At 43.2% G+C, this 12663-nt stretch overlaps 1 protein-coding gene and 1 long non-coding RNA gene across 2 annotated transcripts; one reads left to right on the forward strand and one right to left on the reverse strand.

Moving 5' to 3' along the window:
- The first annotated feature begins 389 nt into the window (after positions 1 to 389).
- On the forward strand, positions 390 to 1844 carry LOC120451947 (endonuclease G, mitochondrial). The gene is made up of 3 exons (XM_039635968.1): positions 390 to 698; positions 752 to 928; positions 983 to 1844. Exons 1-3 carry the CDS (start codon positions 540 to 542, stop codon positions 1784 to 1786), a joined length of 1140 nt encoding a protein of 379 aa, XP_039491902.1. The 5' UTR covers positions 390 to 539; the 3' UTR covers positions 1787 to 1844.
- Positions 1845 to 2694: 850 nt separating this feature from the next.
- LOC120452742 lies at positions 2695 to 3386 on the reverse strand. Its single transcript, XR_005616499.1, has 3 exons — positions 3339 to 3386; positions 3054 to 3283; positions 2695 to 2962 (listed from the first exon to the last, which is right to left on the reverse strand). It is a non-coding gene; the product is annotated as an uncharacterized LOC120452742 (long non-coding RNA).
- Positions 3387 to 12663: the final 9277 nt, after the last annotated feature.

Here is a 12663-nt window from a genome sequence, read left to right on the forward strand (position 1 = left end):
TCTGACATGAATTAGCACAATCCATTTGCTTTAGGCAGACAACTTTCTTGAGCTGCTCAATGAAGCTGTCTTCCATATAAGTGAGAAGTAACTTTAAATACATTAAACGTGCTGCCATATATGGCAAGTCATTAAGTTCACATTACTCATAATATTTACGAGTATGTAACACTACGGTATGAATATTTTATCAGTTTAAGCGAAAGAAAGTCGAAGTGGGAACATTTTTAAGCTACAGCAGACTTTAATGAAGGTATTTCTCGTTTAATGTTTGGTATTCATTAAAGATTTCTACCCAGAAGTTGTTCATAAAATACATTTAAGGCAATAGGGACACTTTAGCTTAAACTGTCAAAATTGTGAACAATTATATACATATTTATTTTCCTAATACCCATTTAGTAAAAAAGGCACAATTAAATGTTTGAGGAAACGCAATTCAGTAAATTTCTTTAATATGTCTATTTTAATTTATATACAGTCAAAAATTTTGGTGCCGAAAGTACAGTTTTATACACCTTAACTTAAGCATTCAGACAATGTCAACTTATGTTGCCGTAGCATTGTGTGCAATATCGGGAGTATCCTGTTTTATCATCGGAGCTCTCGTACAACAACATCTTTCATTTAGAAAAATTAAATCTGTCATGGTTTCTGATCCGTATGTCTATCAATGCCGTCGACAAATTTTCAGCTCAGTAAGTCAGCCACATTTTATAATAATCAGGCATTTAAAGCTTTAATATTGTAGTTGGCGATGTTTGGGCGTTCGTCTGAAAAGATAACTACAAGTGCAGAGACAGGACATTCAATAAGTGGTGGATTGGAGTCTGGGAGTAGCAGAGGATTTTCAGAAGGACAAGATCCTGGTAGTGTATCCACATTCGATCACTTTGTACTTTGGGGTCGGACGACGGCGCAAAAAGCAGTGAGTCGAATATTAAGTGAAGCAAAAATCGATTGTGACTAAGGATTTTTTAAGATCTCGTACATGACACTTTCGGTCGCGCAAAATGGACACCCACAGGAGAAACTTGAGCATGTAGCTAGAATCATGAAGTACGGATTTCCCGGCATGGATGACATACACGTCTACAAAAACTTTGTGCTCTCCTACGATCGTCGCAATCGTATTGCCCATTGGGTATGCGAACACGTCAGAGACGATTGCCTAATGTCCAGGGATCAAAGGACTTTGAATAAGCCAAATGCGTACATGGCGGACACTTCCATACCGGCGACATTCAGTGCAAATATGCGAGACTTTAAGAATACCGACTGGGTTGGTGGACACATGGCCTCCCCTCAGAACTACAAATGCGATTCGGTGAAGTTCCTGGAGGCCTACAAGTTCTCCAACATCGTGCCTATTAATCGTGGGCTCAAAAACCACATTTGGTTCCGTTTGGAAAACTATGTTCGGGAAATGGCGCTCGAATACGGCTCAGTTCATGTTTATACCGGTCCGATGTTTATGCCCCAGAGGATTACGTTCAGGAACTGGTCGGTTCGTTACCATGTAATGGGCATGAACACGGTTGCCGTTCCAACGCACTTCTTCAAAATCATCATTAGGGAGGATAGGTTCAATAGTGAGTTGCCCATTATGGAAGGTTATGTTGTGCCCAATACGTATGTCGACAAGGATATGGATCTGCGTTCGTTTCTATCCGATATTCGTGACATTGAGCACTTCGCAGGACTCAAGTTTTGTGACGGCCAGCAGCGGGATCAACTTGATCTGCCTGTCAGAGCGCCCTCGATGTCGGATCTTCAGAATGACTAAAGTCAGTAGTACAGTCCCCCTATTACACATTTTATAAATAAATAACATTTTTAGCCAAGCCGTTTGATGCATGGTTCTAGGCATTTAACCCTACGTATGCATGTAGCCTATAGTTTTATATTTTTCTCTTTTAAAATGTCGCATTAAAAGCGATTTTAAAATGCATTTAAGTTGGTAAATCAAAGAATGTTCTTGTCAGCGGGCTGTGTACATCTTAAGCCATAATGTCTAGCTAAACGCTGTTTCGCACGCCCCCTGTTTTACAAGCCGCCCCCTTTGCGCATTCACCAGCTTCCCGTTGTTGCTGCTCATGTGCTAAGCTAAACAAATGAGTTAAAGGGTTTTTACTTGCTAACTGGTGGCGCCACCCCGTCGCCAAGCAACCCAGCCACCAAGCAGTGAAGCAGCCAAGCAGCCAAACCACCAAACCAACTCATTGTGCATGGTCTGGTGGGCAGCTGCTGGGCCCCTTGGCTTTATGGGTACCATGGTGGAGCTGGTGGAGCTGGTGGAGCTGGTGGAGCCAGAGAAGCCGGCATAATGGCCCCAACATAATGTGCACATTAGTGTTCGCACATTTATAGATGTGTCTATGGGTGTGTGTGTTTGTGTGTGTGCTGCATGTTTACGGCTGTCTCTCTGTGTGTGAGCGCAAAGGATGTGCGACCCAAGGAGGTGGCAGGAGTGAAAAAATCACAGAAAAATATGTGGCACAAAATCACGGCACATGTGCAACAGCAACAGCAACAGCAAGAGTAGAAGCAACATAAGCTTCCAGAGCATCCGCAGCATTTGTGAGCTAATGACATTATAAACATGAAAACTCCATTAATATTTTTTTGCTCTTGATTATGATGTTTCTGCTACTTTTTATGGTCGGTGTTACTCCTTTTTTCCAGCAGATGGTGCTGCAACGCCGCCAACAGAAATTTTCACTCTTTTAGTCTGATTTTCCATTGCTCGTCGCTTACATTTTTTATTTCTCTTACAACATAAGCATATGAATAGGCCAGGGATTGAGCGGGGGAAAGAGCCACCATTTCTCACACTTTGCCTTGGTTTTTCCATAATTTATTTGATTTATTTGCACGCACGGCACGCGGCTGCCTGACAAGTAACTTGCCCAAGTAACTTGGTCTCCACCTATGTGTGTGTACCTTCGGGCAGAGGAAAGCTCTAAAAGTATTTTGATGCTTGACAATTTTTTCAAATTAAAGAACAGCAAGAAAGGCAGCAGCTTCTTGCCTACGCTTCTGAGCTCACTTACTCGGCCAGGTGGCTATGTGGCCAGGACCTTGCCACCAGTTGGAGGCAGGTGTTTGCTCCACTTGCCCCATCATGCGATGCAAAGTGTGCTGCATACGAGATGACAGCTCCTGGCGAAGAGTGTGTGTGTGGGCCAAGTGCCAAGAAAGCGATCAGCATCGGCCGAACTCCAGTTTATGGCTTACTTTATGGCAAAGTTGAAAAAACTGCATATTCCGCTTTTTGCATAACCTGTAGAGCTTATCGATTCATCTGGAAAGTAATACATTTGGATGATATTAGTTACTTATGTTAAAGAGAACCTTTCCAAAATACTGTGCCGACTAAGGTTTGTGATTAACTGACAGCAGTTATTCCTAAAAGCTACGCTAACCTATGCAAAAACTATTTATCTTTGACTGAGTCCACTTGCCCACTGAATTTTTATTGCCGGTGGGCCGGGTGGCGGCAATTTCATTTAATTTTTATTGCACTTCTGCGCCAAGGTCCTTTCAGTCTGCGAAACTTGGCCGTCTCCTTTCAGTGCACATGCAATAAGTTGCACTCCATTAAGCGGTTTTTAATATAAAAGCGCTGGCAGGAAAAGCGGGCAATCGTCGGAGATCTTTGGGATGAAAGCAGTTACATTTTCATTGGGCGTATTTTTTCTATTTTCTATTTCTGTTTTCAAAGCCAGCCAGCCAGCCACCCAGCCCTTGGCGGAAAGGCAAAACTGCCTTGGCGTCGTCGATAATGGCAATTGAGTGTTGCATTTGCTTTGATTTGCTTCTGGCTTGGATTGGACTTGGACTTGGATTCGCGATGGGTTACGATGGAGTTGCCTGTTCCATGGTTCCCCCCCGCCCCCACTTTTCGGTGGAGCGTATTTCGCATTTGGCATTTTGTTTTTATGCCCGCTAAGCTTTTGTTTGCCTTCGCCATGCTATGCTTGGCTTGGTTCCCTTGGTTGTAAATGCAGTTGCAGTTGCAGCTACATCTGCAGCTGCTTCTGTTAGCGGCTTACGCCGGTTTCGATGCCCCGATTGGCTACACATTGCCCTCCCCCCTTCGACCCCTTTGGGGCAACCCACCCCCCCATTGGCAGCGTTTGAGAAATGTTATAGCGGCTTAGGGATTTGCGGTTCTGTGTTATTGCTGCTGCCACAACCGCTGAGTGCCTTTGGGCGACGACTGGCGCCCTGCTTTTGTCAATTTGCTTGGCGCTTTCGTTGCGATTTGGCGCTGGCAAAGCCACATTCCACATTGCACATTGCACATACGCACTGTTGCCGCAGGACGGCCACAGTCCCAAATGAATTCGATTTCCGCCAATGGCTGATGCACTTACTCTCCAACGGATCGCTCACGGAAAAAAGGGTTTCATTCGTGGAGCCGTTTCGAATTAATCAACATGGGTTTTATTCCAAATTGAGTGCACTACAGATTGCTCTACCTTTTGCAGCTTGGGATATACAAAAAGTATTTGGTTAATACTTCAGATACGCCAGTTTATAAAATAAAAGAAAACCAATTTCTTCAAGAGCAACACAACTACCTGGTTTCTGCCAAACTCAACAAGCAATAGCCAGGTTTGTATTGCTAACTAATTTCATTGCAGTGATTTTTGTGTCTCTGTTACATTGAACTTTCCACAAAACAGAACTTTAATGTTGCATATATCCCCTGCTAAATATATACATATATGCTGATAATATAAATATGCTGATGCCTTAATTCCTTAAACAAAATTCAAAGATATTTATATCCGTCTATGCGAAATGCAGAAGTCATAACTTTTTGCTGGTTTCAGCCGGTTTCAGTGGCAAGGAAAATTCAATCAATGCCGCAACAAAGCTGAGGAAGCCTGGCAGTGGCCCAGAAGCCGCTGCAATCGCAGTGACCCTCCTTTTCAGTTGTCCCGCCCAGCAGGTCACTTATATTTCAGCACTAAATGCTGCACAACACAATTCATTTTTGTGCAATTTCCCGCTGTGTTGCAAGCTGACACTCTCACCCACACCAGCGCATACGTGCAACACCCATATAGCATCCCTATAGCACCCATATAGCTTTTATTTTTGGTATTTCGACTCGTACTTTCATTCTTTCTTTTTTCCTTCTTTTTTTTGTGTGCTGACCGCCTTTCTGGCTTTGGCCAGTTTTGAGCTGCAGCAATAGCTGCTTGAGCTGCGGTTAGCTTTGCTTTTTGGCTTTTTTATGGCGGGCTGCGCTTTGGATTTTTAGATTTTGTAGATTTTTTATATGCGGCCCCCACTTGCTGGCCGTATTCAGCTTGGTTGTTTTGTTATATATATTTACAGAGCTTATCTTTGACCACACGTATGTTGGCAGAGCAAAATTGTTTTTGAAATTGAAAAATTGCAATACAAGCTGGGCCGGCGCTTCTGTGTGGTCTGACATAGTAGTCTAGTACTGGGGTACTGGGTACGCTGTAATACAAAATAATGCGAACTGAACCCCTCTCCGTGACCCCTGACCCCTGGGCGGAGCACTCTACTCTTGGCCAAAAGCGCGGCATTTTTCTTTTGGCTTTTAGTTTTGCCTTGCGCCCATTTTTTGTATAGCTCGCCGCCTGCTTTTATTTTCTTTGTTTAGCATTTTCATTTTTTCGTTTTTCCAGCACTTTTTGTAATTTTTTTTTAGCAGTTTTCCTTCTTGTTTTGCTATGAAATATGCAGTCAGAAGGGAAGAGCGTAGTAAGAAAAAAATGCTTTTGTACGTTGGCATATTTTTTGTACATACACATATACATATATATATATATATATTTTGGGTTTTCTTTATTTATATATGTTTTCTTTTTTTCAAGGATGCTGCAGGTGCTTTGGGTGCATCTGTCCAGAAGTTATGCACATATTTAAATAAAGTACTTCGAATAAAAGGAGATAGAATAATAAATAAATGATGGTCAGGACGGACATATTATAACGATTACTATTATAGCCAGGTTAGTGTTACATGCCAACTGCTATTGGGATGGAAACTTGAGCGTATGAGTTTAATAATTAGCATATTTGGCTTGTGGGCATTTCATTAACTCTTTGTCAAGCCGCAATCAAAGTCTGTTTGATTAATCTTTCGCCAAATCGAAAGCCCACCATATGCAATCACCAAGGCAAGCCGATAATGGCGGAATAAAATTTGGCAAATTTCTGGACACGTTTCGGTGTAAACATGGGCACGAACATTTTGTCAGGCATTTTGTTAGGCGACCGAAAATGGAAAATAAAATCAGCAAATAAATGAAAAGCCTGACAATTTGTTGATGGTTTTTCGATGCCGATCGGCGCGCATCGGGCTTAGATGAAAATTAATTTTCAATGTTTTCCCGCATCTCTATCTCCGGCCATGTGTGTGTGAGCGAGTGAGCGTATGAGCGGGTGTTTCGGTTGAAAATGAAATAATTTTAATTACGTTTGGCTGCATGTGAAAATTGGGAAAATTTTGCCGCTGCCGCTGACGATGCCGCTGACGATGCCGCTGCGAGTCGGTCATAATTATGCAATGCTGCAGTGGGAGAATTTTAAAGCGGCGTTGGCCTAAACCAATGCGAATAAAGCTCTAAGCCTCGACATTTTAGCAAATTGTTACACGAATGACGCGGCGCGGGGTCAAAGGCGACAAAGCATAACGGAATTAATTGTGCGCATTAAAAGGGATTGCACAAACATTAAAAAGGGATTTCAGCAAACGCATTCAAATGCCAGCGACAAACCAAACCAAATGCGATAATGAGCAATTCACTTGCATAATGTCCGTTCGCGGTTTGCAATGCCTCATAAAAAATGCAACACAACAATGTGGCTGGCCAGTGCTGCGATACATACATTTATATACTATTAAGCCGCATAAATATCCAAATCAATTGAAGGGAAGTGTTATTGATTATCTTTCACTTGCACGCTTGTTTGCCATGGTTAGGCGTTTGTTGGCAGCGCGGCTTAAATAAATAAGTTGCGTTTATTGTTTTCAGACGAATTAAGCCGCTTTAAATTATGGGCTTAAGGGTGGCGCAAATTGAAATCATTTGATGCCAAGCTAAAACTCTAACACAAAAGCTTTCTTACTACTACTTACTATACTCTACTTAATATACTTAGTAATAGGTATTTTAAGCCTGTGTATCAATCAAAGCATTACTATTAATGCCGCTAAACAATTAAATGTAATTAAATCACATTTCTATTTAAAGCTTATTCAGATTGCAGTTGGTACATTTGGCCAACTGTTGCATCCTCATTACCAAAGGGGCTGGTAACCATTTAAATCAGAAATCTATGGTTTCGATATTGGTTTCGATGGCCGCACCCACTCAGATTCAGTTTCGGTTTCAGATTCATTTTCAGATTCGCTGGCGATTCGAACGGCTCACCAAGGCAAACAATCGGTGATGGTTAGCCGGGCCAAGTACTTGATTAAGTGCCAGTTGAAAATTGAATGATTGTACTTCGATACAATCGCAGGCGCTCCTGCGATGCGAATAGAGTATCTGGTGGATGCGCGCTGACAACGGCCGTGGCTTCCTATAATTGCATGAAGGCTTCCAACGCCTCCGGAAGTGCAACAGTTATCTCGCCCTGGCCTGGTGTATACCCTTTCTCCAGAGCCGGTCATAATGTTTTTGCCATTTGGAAGCATTAATACGCTACATATTATATTAAAATTCCACTTTAAGGTTTCTATATGTATGCAGCTCTGCTTATAATCAGCGCCATTGAAAAGGTATTGTAGTCAGCTTTAAGAAACTTTTGAAAAGATTTCTAAGCTGCAGTGACTGGAGCCGAGAGTGACTTTTATATTTTATAGAAAACTGCTTTTCGAAAGGGTAATGCAGAGTACATTTCTGTCTACAATCTAGAGAGCACACCATGCGTACCACCATGGTGCTTCCGCATTCTGTCCAGTCGAAGCGACAAGGGGCAAACGATGAATGCGTGGCATTTAAAACAATATAAACGTCGGCCGCGCACGAAGACGACGGCAGTTGGGGAGTTGGAGAAGCGGGGGGCTCCTGGATGCCATGCGATGGCATGGGGATAGGTCCTGGCCATTCTGGCCATTCTGGCCATCCTGGCTATCCGTATCCCTTGCACGGCCAGAAGCATGACCACCAATTAACGCAAGGCGATGCTTCCTTTTCCGCTGGCAGCATAATGTGCGCACACACGTCTGTCTCTGTCTCTGTCTCTTTCGCCGCTTCTATGCCTCTCTCTTTCCGTCTGCGTGGGTGCATTGTGGTTTCCTCGCACATGTGTGTGCGTGTGTGTAGACGGCGGTGCATTGCGTGTTCTCACAGGAGAATGCAATTTAAATTGCATTAAAATTGATTGAATTCATGGAACGCAGTTGCCTGGGCCGCTTTTCCTGCCGCTGACTGCATGCCAGCAGGCCGGGCATCCTGTCAATGGATATCTGGATTTGCCCTTTGCCCCGGCATCACTCCTTCAGCTCCTTGCTCCTTGCTCCGAAGTCCTTCGTCCTTCGACCTTCGTCCCTCGAGTGGATGGTGTTTGTTTTGTGCGCCGTTAAGTGGGCAGCCTGCTTTAAAAGTTGTTTATACACAGACGTCTCAGCATTTCATATTACGCACACATGGCCTCAATTTAAAAGGACTCGTGAATTGCCTTTCTTTGGCTTACGCTAGTGTTTGTTTTGTTAATGCACATGAACCACTTTTGAATGTATTAAGTATATATTATTATCGACAAAGTGTATAATATCGATTAATATTATTATATATTTCAGCAATTACCACCAATGAAAATTTCATGGCTAAAAGCTAACACCTGTAAGTCCTTGAAACTAGTAATAAACAATATTCCATTCAATGCAATGGGTGTATTAGGAAGGAGTATATATCGCTTATTGCATGATGGTTTCTTTGTGGGAAAATGCCATTGTGCTGGCCGGCACTTGTCCATCACAATTCCATTAGCGGCTGGTTAAAGTGAACGACCATAATTTGCGTGTGTGTCACAATTACACAATTACACAATTATAGCAATCTGGCCGACACGAAGACGGCTCTCAGGACTCGAACAAAAGCGTACTATACAATATTTATTTTCCCACGATTATTTCGCCAGTCAGTCAGCAACCGCTCCTCTCCCCTTGTTGGCATTTCCCTGATGCTGATTCTTCGGCGGTGGACTTCTTTTTGTGTGCGGCTTTTAATAAATGCATGTCATGTGCACGGCGGTGGCAACAAAAATTGGCAACAAACAAAAAAAGAAAAAAGAATGGAGAATGGAGAAAAAACACTAACGGCTCGTTGACCGCAGCACTCAACAAAGGTAGCAATTTAAATGGCCCAAAGGATGAAGGATGGGGACCACTGATGCACTACGAAATAAAATCGCAATAAATATAAGCGATGCTGACACAAATGCGCTATTTTAGTCTGATTAAACAAAGGCCGCAATTAATTTGCCAGCATTGAGGCGATTATAGAGCCTTGCCGATCGGCATTGGGATTGGAATTGGTATTGGTATTGAGATTGGTATTGGGATCGGGTTGCAATGGCAAATGGCCAATTTCCAATGAGCATATGCATTTATTTTCAATTTTCCGCGGCAGTTGCAGCGTTCAGATGCTGCTGCAGCGCAACAATTAATGCGCATTAATGAATTATTAATTTGTGTACGCGCCGCCGTCGCCCCCAAAAGTATGCAATTAAATTCTATTTGTTAATTTATGGCCGCATCCAAATATGCATTGATTATGCAAATGGAATTGGTCTGGCCAACGGCTTTGGTTTCAGACTCTGGGCTCTGATTCTCATTCTGATTTCGAATCTGATTCTCATTCGGATCCGGATTCGTATACTGGCCCTGGGAATGCCGGCTTTAATCACGCCGGATTTCACCTCGCTTTTTTTTAGCCGCATTCGGTTGCGTTTTATCTGCGTCGCTTTGTTTAATTCATGATCTCTCTTTTTTTGCAGCGAAACAAATTGTTAATGTTTAATTGCATTTTTGATATTTGCCTTGGCCCGCTTGAGTCGGCACTTCGTCCGAAACGACGAAGCACTTAATTTATTATAATTAGAGTTAATCTTACGTTTAATTACATTTAATTGCCATTGCCCAGGCGCCCAAAAAGCAGGCGGAGGTGCGCCAGTGATTTAATGTAATGAATAAACAGGCAGGTCCACTGAGGCACGAAGTCGCAAGGTGCCTAACTGGGCGACAATTGGACAATTTAACAGAAGGTGACAGCCGTGGGTGTGGACAGGCCCGAGGAGATGAGATAAGAGATAAGAGATTGTAGATGTTATCGATTACTCGGCCAGAGGCCTCCGGAGTGGGTGGATAAGCTGCAGGCGAAACCAGGTGGGTGGACCCAATTAGAAAGGTAATGGGTCTGCAGCAGAAGGGGCCTCACTAAACGTGCTGAGAAATGATTACGCATACATCAAGGACTGTAGGTGTGGGAAAAGCAATAGCAGGGGACTTGAAGGGGATTCAATTAATTATATTTTTAACAAACTCTAAATGGTTATGGGTAGGTTATATAATTTTAATCAAAAGCCACGATTTGGTGTCTCGTTAGGTGAAGTGATTTAAATTCCATTGCTCTTACTATCTATATCGATATTATTAAGGTAATGGCATTAAGCATAGACCAAAATACACTCAATCCATAAATTAAGTATCAAATCAAACTCTGTCTAGATATGGCTCATATTTGATTCAAAATTCAGATCTATAGAACTTTAGTCTTAAAAGAACAGAGCGAGTCGCCTTTCGGCAGAGTACATGGATCTCCCAGAGCGTGGCTTTCAGCTTTTAACGCCATTTTTATAATCTTGGCAAGTTGCAAACTTTTCGGGCGCGTCGTCCTCTAAGCTTGCACCCACGCAAGTGCAACATCGATAAGTTTTCGTTGTAGTTCGCTGGTCTTACCCCCACCGCCTTGCCACACCACATTGCCACATTTCCACGTCTCCATCTTACCGATTTCTCGATTTCCCACAGCCAGCCCACTTCCGGTTTCGTCCTTTTGGATATCCTGTCACCGCGGCAAAAGGGAGGGAGGTTGCGGGTGCGGGTGCCGGTGCCGGTGGTCGAAAGTGTCCATTAAGCTCAGCCACTCGCCCGGCAAGCTTTTGGGGCAGCCAAGTGCTGGTGGTGCTAAAGCATCTGTACCGTGTGCGGCGTGGCGTGTCCGATGGCCAGGTGAGCTTGCTCCGCCGTGGAGATGCATGTGTATCTATGCATCCGTAATTCACATGCTCACAATTTGAAATTGTAAATTTTGTGTCTTGTTAGTTGGGGAGCTGGGCCAAATTGGGGAGCTGGGAAACTGGGGATCGGTGGAACTGGGGAGCTGGGTAGCTGGGCAACTGGGTAGCTGGGGAAACGTGAAGCGAAATAAAACAACGACGAACAAAATCAACAAACATAAGGTAAAGTGCTGATTTGTTGCTGTTGTTTTAGTACGCTCCATCCCTTACTCGCTTTTTCTCGACTGCTCGTTGTTTTCATTGTTTGTCGAGTAAAACTGCTACTTGTTTTTTCAGGCTGCCATTTTTGCTTATTTTAGACCGCACATATTCTCACACAGACGAGCGCACGTGAAAACAAACACAAACACAGACACAGAGATACATTTGTACTATAGTGCAGGTAGCTAAAGAATAATGTGGCGTAGATACCACCTACGCCCAAGACGTTCCCATTTCCATTTCCAGCTTCAACTTGAACTCCAACTCCAACTCCAGCTAGATGCTGGATATGGCAAACTGAATACGAAATGCTCGCAATTTATGCCCACTGTATTTGTTTATACAAATTTAATGAATACACACTGTGGCAGCCAGGCAGCCCTTCCCCATTGTTGAATCTATGTTATGTACGTACATGTGCATGTGTCCAAATATATATCCGGAACCCAAGGCGTCGTCTATACTTTATGCACCTTTTCGAGCCGTGCGTTTTGCATACGGCGGAATATTCGGGTTGCCGGGTAATACACAGCCTGCCAGGCATCCTGTAAAATGCTGGAGTGATGTGTAAGATGTGTAGTTGCAAGCTGCCGGGCAGTAGTTGCATTGAACAATTTACGTGCCCCAACAATGTCGGATGATTTCTGCACCACGATGCAATTGGCGAAGAATTCGCTTATCCAGCTGAATTGCTCCTGCTGCCTAATAGTTATCTCAAATGCGCATTTTAAACCTGATGCCGCCGATGAATGGTCAGTAATCTTTTTTACAGCATACAGAGTATAGCTTATTTACCTATGTATTTTTTTAATATTATAACTCTATTTCTTAAGTCTGTTACATTTGAAATAAATAGTGCTTTGTTGTTCAGAACTTGGCCGAACATATATTTCACAGCTAAAGTATTTCCAAGAAAGCGAGCTGTGCTGTCAAACTATTTTTATACCCGTTACTCGTAGAGTAAAAGGGTATACTAGATTCGTTGAAAAGTATGTAACAGGCAGAAGGAAGCGTTTCCGACCATATAAAGTATATATATTCTTGATCAGGATCAATAGCCGAGTCGATATGACCATGTCCGTCTGTCCGTCTGTCCGTCTGTCCGTCTGTCCGTCCGTCCGTCTGTCCGTCTGTCCGTCTGTCCGTCTGTCTGTCCGTCCGTAT

The sequence above is a fragment of the Drosophila santomea genome, chromosome 3R (genome assembly GCF_016746245.2).
Source record: "Drosophila santomea strain STO CAGO 1482 chromosome 3R, Prin_Dsan_1.1, whole genome shotgun sequence".
In the NCBI taxonomy this organism is placed as follows: Eukaryota; Metazoa; Arthropoda; class Insecta; order Diptera; family Drosophilidae; genus Drosophila; species Drosophila santomea.